Source organism: Plectropomus leopardus, chromosome 16 (genome assembly GCF_008729295.1).
Source record: "Plectropomus leopardus isolate mb chromosome 16, YSFRI_Pleo_2.0, whole genome shotgun sequence".
Classification (NCBI taxonomy): Eukaryota; Metazoa; Chordata; class Actinopteri; order Perciformes; family Serranidae; genus Plectropomus; species Plectropomus leopardus.
In genome coordinates this window covers 19,043,050-19,064,340 of record NC_056478.1, presented here as the reverse complement: position 1 = coordinate 19,064,340, position 21,291 = coordinate 19,043,050, and the positions used below count along the sequence as shown (strand labels likewise).

Sequence of the window (21,291 nt, the reverse complement as noted above, 5' to 3'; positions counted from 1 at the left end):
AGGAACCAAATCAATGGACTAAAATGCTGCTGGCTACCATTGATCATTTACCTGGCCCACTCACAGTCTCTCCTACTATTTACTGGCTGTCAGTCTGCCAGAATGACAACGTTTTTGTGTCTACATGCCAAAGCTGCTGTCTCATTACTGGTCTCAGCTTATCGAGGGAGTTTCAGAAACACCTCTGGACAACATATTCCTAATGGCTCATACACCTACACATACAGTGAAGTGGTGCTAGCTTTTCCTTAGCTGTTTCCATGGAAACTGGTTAGAAAAAAGGTGTTTTCTTATGCAATCATCAGTGCTTTAGAATACATTCATTTCCCCAGCCTCTCCCTACCTTCAAACTGTGTGTGTGTGTGTGTGTGTGTGTGTGTGTGCGTGTGTGTGTGTGTGTGTGTTTGTGATGGTTTTTATCATGTATTTATGTAACCTGGATTGAATCCACCATCTTTGATTTGCACACATGCATACAAATATATATTTGAACACACACACATGGTTATTTGGCTCAGGACTCAGAAATGTATCACTTTCATGTTGTATTTTATGCATCTGGCGTTAATCTTCAATCATTTGGACTACCTCAGTGCCAGAGAGAGGAAGGGAAGTCGCCTTGGGCCACTGGCTTTTTGGAAGTCCTCTCTCTCTCTGTCTCTCTCTGTCTCTCTCTCCTCCTCTTTGCTCTCTTTTTTCCCTCTTGTTTGCTCTTTATCGTTCCCTCTTCCCTTGCACTTTCTTCCTCTCCCACGCAAACACTCAGCAACATCAGAGAGCATCATAACAATTCCTATCAGGTGCCAGTCTTCAGCATGATTTATTCACGCATCCTAGTGAGTTCAACTTCTGTCGAGCTTTTGCTAACGCCCTGTTCAGACAAAGAAGCGCAAGGTGCCCTGAAGCTGCCAGGAGCATCACTGGAGGGAGGAATAGAGGGATGAGTTGTGACTGTCCACACTGAAAAAGTAGTCTGGAATGAGAATTGGCTTTGCCAGATCCTTTCTCAACTCATTGGTTGCCCTTTGCAGTTTGACAGGTGATCCAGGGTGTTTTTCTCTTAAAAATTAAACTTTTTTTTTTTTTTTCAACTTTTCCACCTCACTCCCTGTGAAAAACAAGTACCGCCGCTTCACAGCGTTCCCCACCCCACCTGAATGCTAAGAGTCACATCCTTCCATGAAAAAAACATGAAGTTCAAAAGTGTCTCTCCTAAGTGACGCATCTCTGTGTGAACACAGCCTACAGTGTCACAGCAAGAGACGCACCTGCTTTCATTTCTGTCATCTGTCAAGAGTGTGTGTGTGTGTGTGTGTGTGTGTGTGTGTGTGTGTGTGTGTGTACACGTGTGCATCCAGTGAGAGGTGTACCGCTTATGCTGGAACTCTAATCTTTATTTATGGCCATAAATCTCTCAGGGATCACTTAAAATTGTTTAAAAAAAATCTCTTCTTCATCTTAAAAGAGGAACGTGTACGTATGCACAGAACGCGTTCACACACCTGCACATGTGCAGACGTCCCATTAGTTTTCCCAGAATTCTATTAAAAGTTTTCCCAAACAGCGACTGATTCTAGACATAAAAATGAAGGGTGGGGGGAATAAATGGATGCTGCAATATTTTGGATGCCACTATCGTATCATTAAACAGACAAGTATTTTTTTTAAATGAATTATTCATATTGCAAATACAACACACAATACTAATACAACTTTTGTTTGCCTACTAGAATAAAATCAGTTGCTTTTTCATTCCACTGGATATATATTTTTGCAATGAAAAATGACTGAAAGGAGACGAATATACTGAAAATGTTATTTTCTTAGACAGTTTCTCTTTGACACAATTCGAGGTTGAAAAAAATCACAGTCTATAGCAAAAAAAAACTCAGAATATTTATAAATTTCAATAATATTTGTATCTTTACTTAAGTATACTTAAATATTGTGATAATAATACATTTTTCAAAAGTCATGCAAAGGATTTTTATTAATCTCCTTTTCTGACATTACATTGAAAAATCTCTGATTAATTAATAATTATTAATAATAATTAATTAATAATTGTTAACATTTATTTATTCATCCATTTATTTAAATTATAATTTACCACATACTGAAAAAGTCATGTTTTCTGTTAAAATACATATTTGGTCAAAATTCTCCTTTCCCCAACTGATATTTTTTGTTCGTCATTTGTGATTATTTTAAAATTGGTCTCAAATTTCATTGGTAGTTGAGAATGCAGAGCATACAATAACGTTTTACCTTTTTCACTATGTCCCCTTTTGTGATCACCTTTTGCTTTTTTATCTCTTAACCGGTTTTGTTCTTTTTTTAAAAAAATAATGTCTCCTCTGATAGTTCCTGCCACTTTATGTCTTTAATCTCCTGCTCTGTGTGCGTCTCTCTGCTCTCTCTCTGTACAGCTCCTGACTAAGGGCTGTGAAACATCAGAGATGACGCTTCGTCGAAATGGCCTCGGACAGCTGGGCTTCCACGTGAACTATGAAGGCATCGTGGCTGAGGTATCTGTCTGCATAACTAAATTGTTCTTCTGAAAATGTACTCGACAACAATGTAGTTCATTGGGGTTAGAGAACGTGTATTTATTTTCCGAGATCTGATTCTGATTTCCTAGCTTCACGTGTTGATGTGATAATCTGTGCTTGTTTTTTCGTCTTTGTTGGATTAGTTCCTGTTTTTTAATTTTAAAGTGTTAACTGGTAATGAGTATTTTGTTACACCATGCAGGGAGAGAAAGTTACCTCTGCCGTCTGTTGTTTTCAAAATTTTTTAAAATAGTTATCACTATAACATAATTTTACATGTTCATATTATAAGCCAGTATAGGGATGTTTTTTTTTTCACTATTGCTCTCCATCATTATAAATACTGTTTTTGTTCGTTGTCTCATATTAGACGTGCTGTTTATTACAAAATGTCCGAATATATGAATATGAAAAGCCAGGTTCTAAGTAATTTACTCAAAATTATTCAATAGGAAAACAAATGGCAATACACTTAATTCTATGGAGAAGACTGTTAAATATGTGTTAAATATAATGTAACATGAAGACACGTGTGGACGCTCGGACTTCCTGTCTTTGATAATACTGTTTGGATAATGACGCGTTGTCTCTCTGCTGCATCTGTGATGCAATCAAACTTTGTCATTAATAGGTGGAGCCTTACGGTTACGCCTGGCAGGCAGGACTGCGGCAGGGAAGCCGATTGGTGGAAATCTGCAAAGTTGCTGTAGCAACACTGACCCATGAGCAGATGATTGACCTCCTGCGGACCTCAGTGTCAGTGCGTGTGGTTATCATCCCGCCACATGATGACGCCACTCCGCGCAGGTATGTGGGAATGAGAGAGGTGACATCATTTGTTTCATTTAAAGGAGACCGCCACCTACATTAAGAATTTTAATGTTATGTACATGGCCCTAGGAAAGTTCATTCAATATTACAGAGCATGAGCTTCTCTCTGTTAAAGCCAGAAACCACATAGAAAGTCTCAAACGTGTGATGTCATCAAGTGTAAAGTCTGCAGCTGCTACATAGACAATGAATGTTTGTTTCCTTTTTAAACCCAAATGAGCTTTATTTTATTGTTGTGTTCTCACTTGTGAAACAGAAAATGTTCCCATATACTCGTCTCTCTGGCCGCTCTCAGTGTCATCTGGAACATCTTTCACGATTCATTGTAAATGGAGCAGCTCCAGACCCTATGACATCACCAATTTGACTTTTAGCACTCTAGTTTATGGATTTGTTCATGTTTACTAATGCTTTCGAACTGCCGTAGACTGTCGTAAATTGGGCTTAGCTCCAAAATGGGGACCACTGTGGCTCAGGTGGTCGAGTGAGTCGTCCACTTATTGAAGGGTCAGCAGTTAAATCCCCAGCTCCTGTGGTTCACACATCAAATTATCCTTGGTACTGAACCCTAAATTGCTCCCTATGGTTATTCCATCAGTGTGTAATTGTGCATGAATGGTTAAAAACTGAGAAGCAGATGGCACCTTGTGTGGTAGTCTCGGCCACCAGTGCATGAATGTGTGTGTGACTGAGTGAATATGACTCATATTGTTAAAGTTGTCCAATGACTAATAGTGTGCTATACATGCACAGGTCCATGCATTTACCCTTTGAGGTCTTTTGTTAACTATGTTTTTGTTAAATTAATCCAGTTATGTAGATAGACAGTTGACAGAGTGGCTGTTCCATTTATAGCTGAACTTGTGTACATCACATAACTTTAAGACACCTAATTAGGGGTTGATTATTTTCTTGTTTTATTTTGAACTTCCATACAAACAAAATAAACTTTCTCACACGAGACACTTGAGTTTAAAACAAAAGGCTCAAAACAGTAAAACTAAAATTCTTTCAAAATGAAAGCTTTAAGGTTGCTGAGTGTAATCATTTCAAGTGGTACAACTTCAACTTCCTCCTCCATGGCTGTCCCAAATCACGTTACCTTGCAGGGCAACTGGATTTACGAGATCACCCAACAATCCGGCCCTGATTTGCTTTGCAGCCTGCCCCGATGGAAGAAACAATATTATCACATTTGGTGAAAACATTTCTACTGTTGCACAGAATATATCCTCATATCGTCCAACCCCAGACTAAATAAAATACCAAAGCACCCAGCCAAATAACAAACTGATATGCTGCTTTGTTTTACTGTATTTGTGTCATTAGATATTTTAAAAAACCTTATTTTAGACCTTTACACTTTTATTTTGGTAATCCATGCCAATAAGAAAGAAAAATTAGATGAACCCTCACTGGCACACAGGACACTTGCCTCTCATGGTCCTTCCTCCTCCTCCTCCTCCTCTGCAGGGGCTGCTCAGAGCTCTATCGGATGCCTGTGTCAGAGTACAAGGGCAGCAGCAGCGATAGCGGCTCCTTCGAATACAAGTTCCCCTTCCGCAGCAACAACAACAAGTGGCAGAGGACGTCCAGCAGCCCCCAGCAGTCACTGACTGCCTCACCGCAGCCCCACCAGCCCAACCGGGCCATCAGCCTGGGCAGCTCAGTGGGGAAAACCCTGTCAGCTGAGAGGCTGGAGAGGGGCGCTGTAATACCACGCAGTGTCAGCAGTGACGGCCGGCCCCTGGACACCAAGAGGTAAGACCCCATTGTCCTTTTAGATATGTTGTTGTAAATATGGTCTTTTTATTATTATTATTATTATTATTATTATGTTTTCAGGTTGTTCATCTGTGCGTACATCTGTCCCATTCTTGTGAATGTAATGTCTCAACGCCTTTACGGAATTTATTCAAACTTGACACAAACATTCACTCAGCAATGCGCTCTGTGACCTCTCATTTATCTCATTTTCATGAATGCAATACCTGAGTTTCCTCAAATTTGATTTAAACGGCCACTTAGATTCAAGAATGAACTGATCTGAATCTAGTGGTCGAAGGTCAAAGGTCAAGGTCATGGTGACCTCACACAACATGTTTCTGGCCATTACTCAAGAACAACCTTAAAACTCTGCTTATTGTAGAGATCTTCTGTGTGTGAAGCATTCATGTTTTCACAGACATAGATGTAAACTTTAAGCGCAGTCTGACTGGTGTGCGGAGGCAAACAGCCGCATGGCCGTATATCTAGTTAATATCAGGAGGAGGAATAGAGGGTTTCCAGGTACAAGCTGAAAAATATACATTTCGAATGCCATAAATCTCAGCAGTCACAGGTACAGTATTTTAGTTATTTCCTCATGTGAAATGTTTCATGTTTTACCTCTAACACTGTTGAGATAAGACAAAAATTCAATGCAAATTCTGCAAGCTAGTGCATCACTGAAGAACACAAAAGGCAGCCATTGAGTTTATAGTGGATTTCTAAGCAAAATCTTTTATGTCTTTATGTAATTTTCTTCATCCAGTCTGTGTGGGAACAAAGTAGCAATCAATGAACTGTCCTCTGAAGGGACAACTCTTTTTTTTTTTTTTTAACAAAGCTCTGCTATGTTTGTTTCGTCCTCCTTTAGTTCCTCCATTTCCGCGTGCCTGTAAATCCTTACAGTTCCTGTGTTTAAATGTGTTTGTCCGTACACCAGGATGTCTCCTGGCAGTGAGAGCTACAGCCTGGCCTCCTCCCTGGCGTTGGGTCGCTCCCCTCACAATCGCAGCTCTCCCAGCAACCTCTCTTGTGCCAGTGACGCCTCCGGAAGCTCTGCTCACTGGAGACAGAAGTCGATGCCTGAGCAGTAAGGAAGAAGGGGGAGAGGGATTGTGTTTGTCTGCGGGGTTTGGGTTTGATTCAGAGTATTGTTTTATGCAAATTATGATATATCGTATCAGAAAAGCATATCAGAGGCAACAAATTCCCTCAGTGTCACAACAACCTTTTTTGCCACTTTGAGGAGATTTCCTCTGTGTTTTTTTCTGTAATTATTAATGATAGATATAAATAAATGCTTGTTAATCTTTATGGTCATAAGATGATTAATTATAATGTAACAAAAGACATTTGTCAGTTTTCATCTTGTAAGACCATCTCTACCGTCCTTTAAGAAGCTGATTTATTAACGTCTGCAGTTGTACCAGTGTGTGACGACAGTGTAGGAGACTGAGGTGTTTGTTTGTCTTTAACTTTTATAATGTTCTTGTCTTTTTTTATGCTCCCATCCACCACCGCCTGTGGTCAAATGTATTGTCTGTCAAACTCTATAATTGTCATTTCTATCTCTGTGTTTTTAATCAGTGTAAGCACACATTTAGCTGATGAATTTAAAAAATGATATTTTTGCCTTTGTGTTCATTCACCAGGTTTGCCAGCAGCCGCCATTCTCCAATGTCTGCGGAGAGACGAGACGTGGTCGGAGAGGGCGGGTCCAGTGGGAAATCCACTCCCAATTGGTCGAGAATGGAGGACGGGGGGAGCGGCGAACGAGGCTCAACAGGTGAATTTATGATATGGAAAAAAGCTTCTGCAAAAAAATAAGTACCTCTTACAACTCCAATTCAAAAGATCCCAACTGTCCCTTTAATATGTAGATGTTTTTACCAATGCCAGTTTTCAGTTTTCTACACATCAGTTTGTGGACGTGTGTGTGTGCATGTGTTTTCATATGTGAGGACACTTGACTCTTGAATAGCAGTGGAGGGAGGGACATCAGAGGGAAGACATCATGCATATTTATCCATTTTACTGAATCCTTTGAAATGACAGTTTCCAGCAAAGTGTGTGCACGGTGTTTGTGTGTGCATCCTCATCTGCTTGGGACAGCTTTTCAGTTCTGAGACTCTGACAGCATTTTCCTCTTCCTCCACCTTTTTCTGCAAGCTGTGAACTTTATTGCTTTCGCAGAGAAGGTCTTAATGTCTCTGCAAGCAGACAAAAGGGTGGGAGGATAATGAGACAAACAGAAAGGAGAGAGATGATTATTGAACGGTGGAACTGAGATCAAACAGCGATCTCGATTAAAGTATAGGCATTTTTCTCTGTCACTATCAAACTCTTTTCTGGAAGGTTTAATAAAGATGAAAGAGAAAGGGGAGAAATTCCTTCCTTTCCTGTCACCGCAGTTGGCCGACCTCCTCTTTGTGTGCCTTTCCTTCCCTCCCTTCCTTCCTCCAGTTTGTTCTTCATTCTCCACCGCCACTTATGTTTGCCTCTCATTCATCTTTTTTATGCTCTCGTACACTGGCTTTCATTTAATTACGAGTATTCTCCCATGCGCTGGTTTTGGGGAGTTTGCTTCTCGTTTTCCAGCTCGGTCTCTGAAAGCCACGAAAACTACATGCTCCTTTGCTGCTCCTCTAATTCCCAGCAGGATGTTGCTTTGGTTGATTGTTGACCAGCCTACTTTCAGCCATGTCCTCAACCTGTTTCGGACCGCCACAATCACAGAGAAAAAGCCCTGGTCTCTCATTCTGTGGTTGTTTATAGCACTTATGTCTTTATTGGTCAGGGTGGAACAATGCAGGCTGGGCCAGCTCAGACCGTGTCCGCCAAGTGTCCAGCCCTTCACAGTCCACTCTGCCGTCTCTGTGGTTCCTCTTCCTCCCGTTTTTACCCCTTTGACCCGTTAGTCTTCAGCAATCATGATGTGGCCGTGCTCTGTCCAGAAATAACACGAGTCACGCAGAGGGCAGAATACTCATTTTTGTTCTCTCGATTCTTGCCACACACAAACCGGACATTATTTTAGCCTTTTATGTAGCCCGTCCCGAGTTCTACATTAAAGTAACTATCGCATCAAGTTTTCCTGTTGCATCTATTTAACGCAGAATTTGCTCCATTTTCTTTTGATATCCAGTGGCAGGTTTATGATTTATTCATGCGTTGGGTGATGAGATTCAGAAAATTGGTACTGTATTCGTCATGACTTTGTTTCCTAAGCAGGGAAAGTTTTAAGTACCCTAACTGTTTTTTAAAGCATACAGGAGCGCACACATTAACCGGAGGTGCTGGGAAATCGTGACTTTGGTCTGTCATGATAAATCAGGATTTTCATACATGTTAACCAGTTTTATACACCTGGTTGACCACTTGCATAGCCGTAGATACAACTAATGAAAATATGAAAGTAGCTGAAGACTTTTCTTATGCCTCCATGCTGGCATGATATTTTACATTGTTTCCATTCTTGTGAACGTGATATCTTAAAAAAAGCACCTTAAAGGGATTTCCTTAAATTTGGCACAAACATCCACCTGGACTCAAGGATGAACTGATATTAGTGATACAAGGTCAATGACATGATGATCTTGTTTTTATTCCTGTGAACCCAATATCTAAAGAAAGTCTTGAAGGATTTTCTTCAAATTTGGCACAAATGTCCACAAGAATGAACTGATAAGAATTTGGTGATCAATGGTAAAAGGTCAAGGTCACAGTGACCTGATATAACACGTTTTTGTCCAAAACTCAAGAATTCATGTGCCAATTATGACATAATTTGACATAGCCGTCTAACAGGATACAATGATAAAATAGTCACATTACATATAAACAAATAACAGGTCAAAGGCCAACTTCACCTCCTTTGATACCAAAAAGATGTAGCAGGATTTAGGGTCAGCTTTCATTTAATTTCTTATTAAACCACGTTTAAAACAAAATAAATCTACCTTGTTCCTTGTACATCATAATGTCATGCAAAAAAAACTTGTGAAAACATTATATCTCAGGAGCAGAAGGGAAATCATTTGGTCGGATACTGAAATGATGCATGAAGCATCCATGTATAGATGTGTACGGTGGTAATTGTAGTTTTGACTAGTTTAAAGAAATTTATACCATAAAAATGATGCTGAAAATGCACAAATCATTGCACAGAAATTCAACAGAATACAGGAAGTGTTGATGCTCAAAAAAATCTCATAACCCCATTTCATATTTTACTTTCCCAGAGCTGGCAAGGAACCCTTCACCCGTGACCACTCACATCAATAATGATGCATAAGAAACAACACAATATATCACACGCATGCTGTATATTCAGGCCCATATCCTGCTCATAGATGCACAGGCACTCCAACAAGCAGGCATGCACACGTGCAGCTAACTGTAATTAGTGCAGAGAGCCCTTTGGGCCGCGATGCAGAGGAAACTATGCAGGGTAATGAATATTCTAAGTGAGATACGGGGGTTTCACTACATTACTAGATTCACCCCGGCAGATGTTATGATACCTCCCATAGCTCTGCCTCTCGTGGTGCTGTGGTCATTAGCCGCCTTCTCTGTATGTCTTGTTGCATAACATGTAGACAATTACACAACAGTCCCATTTATTCCCCGAGTTTCGCTTCAGGACACATACACACATTCCCTCACGCGGAACAGCTTGCCCAGAACAAACAAAGCCAGCGGGGACCGTCTGGGGACACATTTGTGTTTGATGTGTGCTACTCTTCATGACAAGTGATCTGGGTTTTTGTCCATGGACGCGGCAGAAGCAGAATGAAAACAATGTCATCGTTATGAACCTCCAGGAAGCATGAGTGCTGTAGTACCAAAACACACACAAGTGAGCAGAGAGGAGAACGACTGCTCTGTTGAATCATCAACAAATCGTCTGTTTGCACCGCAAGGTCCGTGCATGTGTTTGTCACTAACCTCCGCTCTGTTCATCGGTCTGTTTGTTGCAGAGGCTCCGGTCTCAAAGTCTGGTCAAGGCTACTCTGGAGCTCCTCGCATCCAGAGGCAGGAGCAGGTCATCCACCTGTCCCCGAAGAAGGGCAGCCAGGTCAGGATCTACACCCGTCTCACACTGTCTGCTTACACCATCAGAGCTCGGACAGTTTAAATCAGTGGTTCCAAACTGGTGGGTTGTGGTCCAAAATCGGGTCGCGGGTCCATTCTAAATGGACCACAAGTACCTTGTGATCATGTCAAGTTTTTGAAAAACACTCTTTATTTTAAAGTCTAGTGAATTTCCAGTGCAGAGCTTTTATTTTGAAGTGTGTCCTGCTTGTAGAGTGAGAGAGTTTTTTTCTTGAGAAACAGTTTTTTCCCCCCACCATTTCACCAAAAATGTTTCATTTTTATTTTGGTGGGAAAAACAAAAATCTGGAAAAGTTTTAATAGAAAAAAGGAAATGAAAAAATCATTGCCAAAAAGTTTTTTTTAAAAAAAAGGTAAAAATACAAAAAAACCCCAAAGGTTTTTAACAATCACTAGAATCCTTAAAAGGGAAAACAATCGCTATTTCTAAAAAAAAGGAAACATGCTTTCCAAACCCATGGGCCAGGCTAAGCCCCCAAGTCCTCAGATCTTAGAAATGTCCCTGGTTTTTATCTGATTGCACTTTATTCCTGTAGTTTTTTTTTAAATTCTGTTTTAAGCCAACATATTATTTACATTTTGTCCAAAATAAAATTGAATCTGTAGACATTTCTCGTAAGTGAGGACCTTGAACTAATGTTGCAGGAGAAATCTGGACCTAGTAGCTGGACCAGTTGGGAACTGCTGGTTTAAATGCTCTCTAACTTGTTCTGGGGCTCAGATGACTTCTTTTTATGAAGGAATCCGGCTGTTAGTTAAAATTACAGTAGTCTGACGGATTAAAGCAATGTGAATGTGCAATTGACGTTTTCACTGACATGGAAATCTCTCTTAACTGTTGTTTCCCCTCGCTCCTCCACTCCCTGTTTGCTCCGTCAGTCCGACGGCCCGTACTCTGGGCACTCCAGCAGCAACACTCTGTCCAGCACAGCTTCCAGCGGGGGCCACAGCGACAGCGATAAATGGTACGAAATGGGAGCCGGTGGAGCGTCCAGCGGTGACCAGGGTGAGACGGAGCCCAACGGCCTGGGAGGAGGAGGCTACCTCCAGGGGGCGTCGGCTGACAGCGGCATCGACACCAGCTCTTACGCCGCTTCTCATCACACACACGCCCACTCTCATCACGGCAGCACCACCTCGCTGCTGGCTCCTAGTGGAGGCAGAGAGAGCAGGGAGCGGTCTCCATGGCACAGCCCCACCGAGGGAGGACGCAGGATGCTGGAGAGGTCGCCGGCTGCCGCAGAGTCCCCGGGTCCTCCAGGAGAAAGGAGTCTGGACGGGACCGGCCGAAGCCCACCCACTCACCTCCTGGTTAGAGACAGCAGCACCTACAGTCTGAGTGAAGCTGGATCACACTCAAGGTCTGTGTGTGTGTGTGTGTGTGTGTGTGTGTGTGTGTGTGTGTGTTTGTGTTTGTGTTTGTGTGTGTGAGGAGTGGTGATGACATGATTAAGCTTAGACAGAAGAAGATAAAAAATCTGTCTGTTTATTATGTTGAATTCTGTGTAAAATATTCAGATGAAACAATATGAGATGGGAGTCTTTCTCTGGTTGAACTGCTCACAGTTCATGAACAATGAGTGCTCACAGGTAGGTATTTCTTGTCTTTTTAAAGGAACAGTTTGTTGGATTTAGTGGCATCAAGTGGTGAGGACTGCAGATTGCAACCTGAAACTTACTGAAACTTCTCCCGTGTCCCGAGCGTAAACCTGCGGTTAGGATTCCTGCAGTGTTCATCATTCAGGAGGTTTTTACCAGGAGCCGAATTATTTCTTCCTCTCTAAAACAAATGGACAGGATATTTTAAACTTGTAAACACAATGAATAAAGCAGTTTTATGTTACAAATCAGTGTTTCTCCAATGCTTTTCGGCTAATTGCAGATGGGCCAGTAGCCCCATACCTGCTACTCTGTGCTCACCTTTTTACTCTCACGACTTCAGATCCAGACGTTCGGGAGCAGCGTGTCTGCGAGTCTTTAAAAATGTTTTCAGATTTTCTAAAATTCAATTTCATAAACAGTAGGCCTTAAAAGTCATAAAAAAGTTCTTAAATTTGACTTTGTTAGGTCCTATTTATTACAAAAAAATTCATTTAATATAATTTAGTATATTTTTTGTCAGAATGAGTCCAGCTCTTTGCATCAGAAGTCCACAAACCTCCAGACCTACCACTGAACCCAATACTGTTCTTTTACTTTGTACTTGGATACTTGTTAGCGAAATATAGACTCAATATAATAAAATTACTGCTACATAAAAGGTACCTCTACACAGGACCACATATTTACTGCTTACCTTCACACTTAGCTGCAATGCTTGAATAAGACAAAGATGATTTGTTCAGAAATATGTCTTAAATTTGATTAAAAAATTATCTCTGAAAGCACCGGGAGCCAAATTGTCTACAAAGGTCTCTACCTGTCCATTAAAAAAAAACAAAAACAGACCCAGCAACCTAAATAAAAAAAAAAAGCTTAATAAAGCAGTTTCAGGTAAATGAAAAAGTCAGTGTTTTTCTGATGCTTTACGCTCCATCAAGAGCCAGTGTTTGGTCTGTCCATTCTGGGCTACTGTAGAAACGTGACGCGCTCTGTGGACGAGGACGTGCTCTCTTTGTAGGTATAACCATCGAAGATAACAACAGGTTTCTTATTTATACAAAGAAAATGTATTTATTCTATTATATTCCAATTCTACTAATAGATGCCCCTAAATCCTACATACTGAACCCTGAGGGAAATAAAGGTTAGAAATCAGTCCTTTAAGTTGACGTTTGGTTTACATTCAGTATTTTTCCTGATGTGTTTTGTGTGTATCTTTGATGCTCCCAAACTTCTTACTCATGTTAAAGAACTACTACCCTCAAAGAAACACCATCTTTCCTCACACTGAGTAAATCAGCATGAAGCAGATGGCAAACAAACAGTGTGCTGTTTGTAATAAATACTTATTATTCTGTCGGTGTTACCTTCATAGGACAAGCAGTTGACTAAAAACTCTGGAAAGCAGTGAGGTAAAACAGCTGTGAGCGCACTTCCATTAGTACAGAAAGATAATGAATAAAGCATGAATCTAATTTATCTGTTACAGTTTTATCTAATTTCAGTTTTAATTTCAAATTTGACCTCTTCCACTTTGTCACGCGTCATCGCGGTATTTGCCCGACCTGCGCAGCATGTTTCCAATTCTCATTACTCAAGTCAATATTTCTTGGCCTGAGAGGAACACACACTAGACCACCTCCCTCTCAATAAGTCTTTCCTGGAAACCAAGCACGGGAGCAATTTTAACTCCCTCTTATCTTTCCACATTAGGCCTCAGGAAATGTGGAACACGTGTCCAACTTTTCGTGGCTGAACTGGATGTCTAGAGCTGAGAGAACTCCAGTGTCTCGCTCTTCCTGTTTGACCGCGTCTTAATTCACCCGTTCAGATAGAGTTACGGTTCGTGACCCGGGCATCATCTGTCCAGCATTTAGGCTGCATTTGTATTCTGTCAAAGTGGCGGAGAGGGAAATAAGAGGGGACTCTGAAATGAGTTTGCTAAGATTGGCTTGACCGCAGGTGATACTTTGATATAATTTTCATCTATGACTCAGTAATGTATGTCCTCCCTGGACATTCCTGCGTGATTTGAATGTTACGCTATTCAAATATTTTATTAATGCTGAACCCAAGATCAAAATCAAAATGTTTAGATTCTCCTCTCTAAACTATACAGAATCCAGGTAATCCGTTAAACTAATTCATTAAAGACAGTTATAAACCCAGGATTAGGATTCAGCTTGTGTTTATCTTTAATCAGTGACTAAGCTTTTCTTATTTCTGCTGCTTTGCCGAGATGAATAACTGCTGTCACTCTCCCCCGGCTTCCTCCATCAGTGCCAGGCACTCAGGCCACAGCTCCCCGAGAGAGGAGTCCTCCTCTTCAGCCACCTCCCCATCATCCCAGTCCTCAGCGTCCCCTGGGCCCAAGAGCTTCTACCCTCGCCAAGGCGCCCAGTCCAAGTACCTGATTGGCTGGAGGAAACCCGGTTCCACCATCAATTCTGTCGACTTTGGAGACACACGCAAGTAAGTATGAAACGTTAAAAAAGATTAAGAAACTGAGGAACAATTAAAAGTTTTGTATGCAACTTTCAGAGTCAGCATCCTGTTGCTTGTGCTCGCGCTCAGTAACCGCGAGGGAGCGCCATGCGCGGCTGCTCTGCTGTGGTGTGAAATCACAAAGTTACACCGCCAACCATCGGCCTGGCATGCATACTACAGCACTTTCAGTTATTTTTGCTGATCTGTGTACACAAGGATAGTTCTCACAATCTTATGATATGAACGTGGATTTTTTTAAAAACACAAACACACTTTTATAGTCGGCCGTTCTTTTTTGTCCTGAGTCACTTACATAGAAATCAGACCGCACAGGCTGCTTAAGTAATGTGGTTCTTTAATTGTAGTTCCTCACTCTAGGAGTGAATTTAAAATGTACACAGACAAATATTTTAAGATATGTGAAATATATGTTGCCACCAGAGTTTGTGGAGGTGGCTCTTAAAAACAGTGTCATGACAGCTTTCCACAGTGCTTACATTAGGAGGGAATGGGTGACAAAATTGAACATTAACAGCTTTACAGTGACAGTTTTTATTGTAGTGCTGCCATATGACACTGAATTTTATCCCATTACTCTTCCACCCACTGTTCTTTCATATTAATGTCCTCTGGTTGTGATAATATGCGTGTTACTAGATCACCCCCTTGTGGTTGAAAATGATATTACACTTGCTGCAGTAACTCAATGCGATCACATAATCAAAGACTCTGCTATTGAAGCTGAAAACCACATTCTTCATGATTTATCAATGCTGTTATTGGAAAATGGAGAAAACACATTAACAGCATCATAAATGATAAATGTTCTGTCTGTTTGTGTTTGTGTGTGTTACAGGAAGTCTCCAGGAGAGGGTGGAGTGGAGGTTCCCACCCCAGCAGCCAGGCCCTCTCTGAGGGACATGCACTCGCCCCAGCCTCATGCCAAATCCACTATGGAGGAAGATGTGAAGAGACACACGGCCCCAGACAGCCCTCCACCTCCACGCAGACACAAGGAGAAGGTACGACTGCAGGTGTGTTTGACAATCTCGTTACTGGAACAACCTGTTAAACATAAGAACACATACTGAAGCAACAAACTGCTGCCAGACAGATTTATATTATATATATATTTCAGTGAGTCCTGCTGATCAGTAGACTTGATTATCAGCAGATTACACTGCTGCTGTCAGTTTATCCTGGATGGATAAAGTGTGGCTGGATTAGGCTGAATAAAATCATCAAATTTCTGCTCCTGACACCGCACACTCTGATGTGTCTCAAATCTGTGTGATATAATGGCTGATAAGTTGCCTCAATAAATAACCCACTTTTGTCCAATCCAGCCTGCAGCCCTTTCATTATTGGAGTCAAGGTTCCTACATTTTAAGGCAAATATGATTAAAGACTCAATAAGATTTTCTTTATAGCTCGCCACTCAGAATGAAATTTAAGACCAGTTTTACAAAAACCACACCTGAAGGATAATTTTGCTCAAATTTTAATTTTGACACAAGACATGACATTTTTGTCTTGTGGAAATGATACTTATACCAAGTGTTAAAAAAACCCTTTTAGAGTGGAACATGTATAAGACAATGAACATAAAATTATATTTACAGACTGTTTTCTCAGCAATTTTGTGTTTTTCACTCTGCATGTGAGATTCCACTGCCTGGATTCCTATCATGACGAGGAATTTGGGAAATTATTTGACCAAAAGTAGATGTTACCACTTGAGACTTTTCCAATGCAACATCAGAAAAAAACGGTTTATAAAATCCTACTTCTCATGTCCTAAAAATGTCGAAAAGACTTTTTGAAAGATTGATTTCAGAAATGTAACTGCCTTACTTTATATTTATGAATTCAATGCCTTTTAAGACTTTTCAAGGATCTGCGGGAACCCTGATTGGAGTCAATTCTCTAAGCAATTATCAAAGTAAAAATAAGACAATAAATATCCTCCCAGTTGCAGAAGGAAAATGTTGGCATTGTACTCTGCATGTTTCAGAGGTATCACAGTAAAACATACGATGACTTTGTCATCAGGAGGTCGTGGGATGCTGGATGTGTTGTCACACAGGTGAGACAGCTGCTAAGCTGCAGGCCACTGACCAACAAACAACTAACCTTGTTTTACAGAGTCATCTCTGCCTCCAGCCCCATTCAGGCACCAACCATGGATGTTTTGTAACAACCCGTCGCAGTGTTTCCTTCGTTTTTTTTAGGCTCCGGATATGGATGTTTTACAGCAAGAAGTCATCATTTTTCCAACTGCTTTTTGACTCCAAATGTGGGTGTTTTCTAGCAGCCTGTCAACAAGCATAGTGCCCTAAAAAGTGTTATTTTTTTACTGACATTGCTGCATTTCCTGCCATAATAGTGGCATGAAATGCTGCTGTTTTTTACCAAGACATTGCTGATTTTCCTGCTGGGATTGTGCCCCAAATCTGGGTGTTTTAAGTCAAAACATCACCCTTTCCTTATAAAAAAGTGTGTTTTGTGCCTGAAAATAACCACACGTTAACCAGTATTTTTTCAACGTAAAGCTTTGGACATAAAAACTTATAAATGAAATATATCTTTAGTGTGCAGAAATGCACAATGCTGACATTTTTTCTGCCGATTGGGTTGTAAATGACAACATCAGTTTGTGATTAATGCTGTAATAAATAACCTGAACAAGATTTGATGAGTCATCGATGCTGCTGGTCTCTACAGGTGTCAACCCACATGACGCCTGGGTTCAGATCTTGAGTTTTAGTCATATTACAGTAACACTTCTCCATCACTTCCCCTTCATGCTGTGCAGCACGGCCAGAAATCACCACCAAGCCAGCCTCTCAGGCGCCGCGGCTCGCTCCATCGTACCCTGTCGGATGAGAGTATCTATCGTGGCCAGCGCCTCCCTCCCCTGTGCGACGCAGTGGCTGAACCGACACTCGGCGCCGATGTTCTCTTCAGCTGCTCCACCCTCCCACGCTCACCCACCACCCGCGGAGTTCCCCTCCGACGGCCTTCCTACAAGCTGGGAGTCAAACTGCACGGTATGTGCAGAGAGTAATACATCCACACTAAGTTTAATCATGATATAAAATAATGAATAAAGTGAAAGAGTTTGTGTCAGATCTGATGTTTTTGCTGCCCCCTTTTGATTGAAAATACACAAACAACAATTTCACATTCAGTTCAATTAAATCCGTGTTTACAGGTGACCTTTCGGCGTCTGACACATCACTGGTGGATCTGGTGGAGCGTCATCGTGGACCCCTCCCTCAGGAGCTGATGCCCCTCCCGTCTCAGGACAGGGACAGTCCTCTAGAGTGGACACACCTGGTGGATGTGGCCAATACCTTTGAGAGTGAAAGAAATACACACTATGGTAATAGTATTTATAATAACTACACAAATGTATTTCCTTTTGTGTGATTTATTTATTGTGCAAATAAAAAGCACCAGACTTTTGGAGTTTTGTATTTTAAGACCTTGAATGAGGAAAAGATAACATAAAATTGTCCTAAAGGTTATTATTACACGTACTATCATCATCACAGTTACACCATGAATGTATTTTACACTATGATTAGACTTTGAGACATTTTTCATTCATTGTGCATCTGCCTGCACCTGATGCTGGTTTTCAGTTGTGTTTACCTTCATCCATTTCTCTTTTCTTCCAGTCCAGAGAAGTTACGTGTTCGGAGATTCAAACCACCGAAGCAGCGGCGCCTCCAGTCCCCAGCAGCCCCACATAGAGCTGCAGCCTGCTCCGCTGTCTCGACCCTCATCTAGGTAGCACCAATACCCGCACACCCTGCACCAGTTTACTTTCATTCACACCTGTTTATACCTGAAAGGGACATACCAGAAGCGTTACAGCCGGGACCAAAATGCTCACAGAGAAATACGAGGGAAACCCATGCAGCTTGTGCATTTTGCAGCCAAACAAGACACAAAGTAAAAGTAGGGCTGGGCAATGTTGTTGTTTTTTTGTTGTTGTTTTTTTTTTTTTGCATGATAAACAGCTCGCAAAATACAACTAAGTAAACTCAGAATTTCAGTAGAAAACTGCACTCAAAAGTTCAGCTACTTTAAAAAAGAAGATTATTGATGCTTTTTTAATTTCATTTTTTTTATTCAGTGTTCATTTTTTAAAATTAGAATTATTGGAAATAATTTTCTTTAATTTTTTTTTACAATTCAGCAAGCAGTTTGTTGTTAATCAGTTGTATACTGAATCCGAAGTAGTATAACTATTGCAGTATTCTACGTCATATCAAAAATTTTCCTCAGATGGAGCAGGGCTAAGTAAAAATGAGCCTGTTGTTTTCCTTTTTGAGGAAAAAATATGCAGTTCACTCCCTCATCTGTAAAGCTAATCATATATTTAAGTACTGCTAAAAATAGATCCTGCATTCATTCAGCGAGGCTTCTCATCATGCAGCTTCTTTAACAACTTTACATAAAACATTCACGTCCTTTGGGGTCATATTAGATCAGATTATATGCAACTTTATCGTTATTGCTCGCACAACAAAAAGCAGTTTAGCATCCAACTAGAAAGTCCGTATGGATCCGAATAATGTAAAGAAGATAAAGACTGAACAGTGCATTAGTGGGAAAGTATAGTTTCAATAATTTATTTCCATAATCAACATCGGTTCATTTTGAATTTGTTTGTGTGCGCTCAGCAACAGCAAAACATAATCACATAGGACCCACAACCAGGAGCATCCACAGAAAGCACTGCGACAATTACAACACAGAGATAATTCAGTAAATATAGTTGTGCAACAATAAAGTTCAGGCCCTTAAAATGACAACACGAAGTGCATGTGCTTCTTTGTACAACCAGTGAAACATTTAGGAAGTATATTTCAGGATAAGCAAGCTGCTCAAGTCTTAATACTGCAGAGTCTTCACCTAAAGGGAGAAGAATAACAGAGAGTTTGCAGGGTGTGAGAGTCCTTTAAGCAGCCTGGATCGCCTGAACCAACAACAACCAACACCTGAAAAAACATATTGAGAAAGAAATCCCACAAATTGCAAATAAATATAATCAGTAAAGAAATAAATAAATAAAAGTTGACAAGAAAATGATTTGAAAATTTGTTGGATGGGATTATTAGATATGATGAAAAAATTACTGCCACCCACCGGACAAAATGGAAATTACACCAGTTGCTATTAAAACAGACCCAAACTGTCAACAATAAATCATTTTGATATTATTGAAATAAAATATAATTAAAATGTAAATAAAATCATTCTATTTATTTTTCTTAAGTTTCTGATGTTTTTATAATTATTTATTTAATTTTTAACATCAGAGCTACTGTAACGAATCAACATCTGCCCCACAGGATCGACAAATTATTTCTGATTCAGATTTGATACATATATTTAGACCTATATTTTGATTTTTCAATTTAAAAAAAAAGCTTCTTAACCCTGTTCTATACGTTGAAATATTATTATATTATTGAAGTTATGTTACAGGAGGGAAAAAAAACCTTTTAGCACTTTCTTGAGGCCATTTTTTTGACTTTTTCTTTTTAATATTCTAACATAATTTTCTTTTTCCAATTTCTTGCTCATTTTTGGACCATTTCTTAAGTTTGTCATGGCCCTCTTTCCATGCTTTTGAAAGAAATCAAGCCAATTTGCACAAGTTTCAAATAATTAAAATGTCTAAACTTTTATGCTATATACAGCTAAATACTTTAGAGGGTGTGTACATGACTCTGCTGTGAAGTATTTTCTCGTGTGCTGTAGAGTTTCTGAACCACACCGTGATAGAGAAGGTGAGCACGCTCTCTATTACCGCCCTGTGGAGCTGTAACATTACAGCCTTAGCAGGAGAAATGTGACTGTGATGTGCACGACATAGAAACTAAATGTACAGACACAGGGAGTGAATGCAGACGGTGAACAGTGTGTGTAGCACAAACACACACACACACACACACACACACACACACACACACTGAGCAGTAAACCAGTGGGTAACATGGTGAAGGCCACATAGTGTTAACCGTGTTCATCATAGTCCTGCAGCGTGTTCAAGACTGATCATAACTGACGATGATTATTATTATTATGAGTGTGTGAACGAGGCCGAGTGTGTTTCTTTATCGTCCACAGTGAGGGCCACATAGGGCTCGAGAGGAAGGTGACCAAGCTGGAGGCCATGGTGAAGATGCTCCAGGAGGACCTCAAGAAGGTGGGAGAGAAAACACAAACATATGCACATCAATATATACAGTTACATTGGATTTGTTTGTGTGTGTGTGTGTGTGTGTGTGTGTGTGTGTGTGTGTGTGTTGGAGATTTCGTCAGCGTCTACCACTACTCTGTGTGGTGCTTAAAGATAACTTTCTGGCTCTCCCTCTCTATTCAAGTTCTGGCAGCCGAGGTGAAAAATAGAAAGGCTGAGGTTGATTTGCATACAGTGGAGCAGGGACCAAGGGGTGTAGATAAATATTTTGTCTTCAGTAAAAAAAAAAACAACAAAAAAACAACTCAGTCAGCAGTTGAGCGCTGCTGATTTTTTTCCGCTCTGCTGCTTATCGTCGTTAACTGCTGACTCAGACAAAAAAAATGTCCTGCATACTGTAGGAAATTAATAAAAGATGACATGAAAGAAAACGTGAACATTATTTTTTTAAAGGGGAAAAAAGGTGAGGGAAACTGTTCACAAAATAATTATTAGTAGTATTTTACAAAAAAAAGGAATACCCCTTTATTAATTTCAACACTTTTTAATGTAATTTTCTTTTTTTTTTTCCTTGTCCAGTTTTTTTTTTGCTTGTTTTTCAGGTAATTTTCCCATTTCATTTGACCAATTTTTGCTCATTTTTTGGGCCACATCTTGTTAAGTTGCTGGTTGCCCTCTCCCCGCTATTTTTGGTTGTTTTTTTTAGCTCAAGGCACT

The 21,291-nt window shown here is 40.4% G+C and overlaps 1 protein-coding gene across 1 annotated transcript in view; it reads left to right on the top strand.

Moving 5' to 3' along the window:
• sipa1l1 (signal-induced proliferation-associated 1 like 1) overlaps positions 1 to 18,319 on the top strand; it is a 101,806-nt gene extending 83,487 nt beyond the window's left edge. Inside the window, exons 12-23 of the mRNA XM_042503283.1 lie at positions 2,430 to 2,528; positions 3,184 to 3,359; positions 4,857 to 5,144; positions 6,091 to 6,240; positions 6,803 to 6,936; positions 10,130 to 10,227; positions 11,145 to 11,626; positions 14,148 to 14,339; positions 15,211 to 15,388; positions 17,170 to 17,404; positions 17,569 to 17,739; positions 18,038 to 18,319. Coding sequence (XP_042359217.1) covers positions 2,430 to 2,528; positions 3,184 to 3,359; positions 4,857 to 5,144; positions 6,091 to 6,240; positions 6,803 to 6,936; positions 10,130 to 10,227; positions 11,145 to 11,626; positions 14,148 to 14,339; positions 15,211 to 15,388; positions 17,170 to 17,404; positions 17,569 to 17,739; positions 18,038 to 18,153 — 2,319 coding nt within the window. The 3' untranslated portion in view covers positions 18,154 to 18,319. The remainder of the gene's footprint in view (positions 1 to 2,429; positions 2,529 to 3,183; positions 3,360 to 4,856; positions 5,145 to 6,090; positions 6,241 to 6,802; positions 6,937 to 10,129; positions 10,228 to 11,144; positions 11,627 to 14,147; positions 14,340 to 15,210; positions 15,389 to 17,169; positions 17,405 to 17,568; positions 17,740 to 18,037) is intronic.
• Positions 18,320 to 21,291: the final 2,972 nt, after the last annotated feature.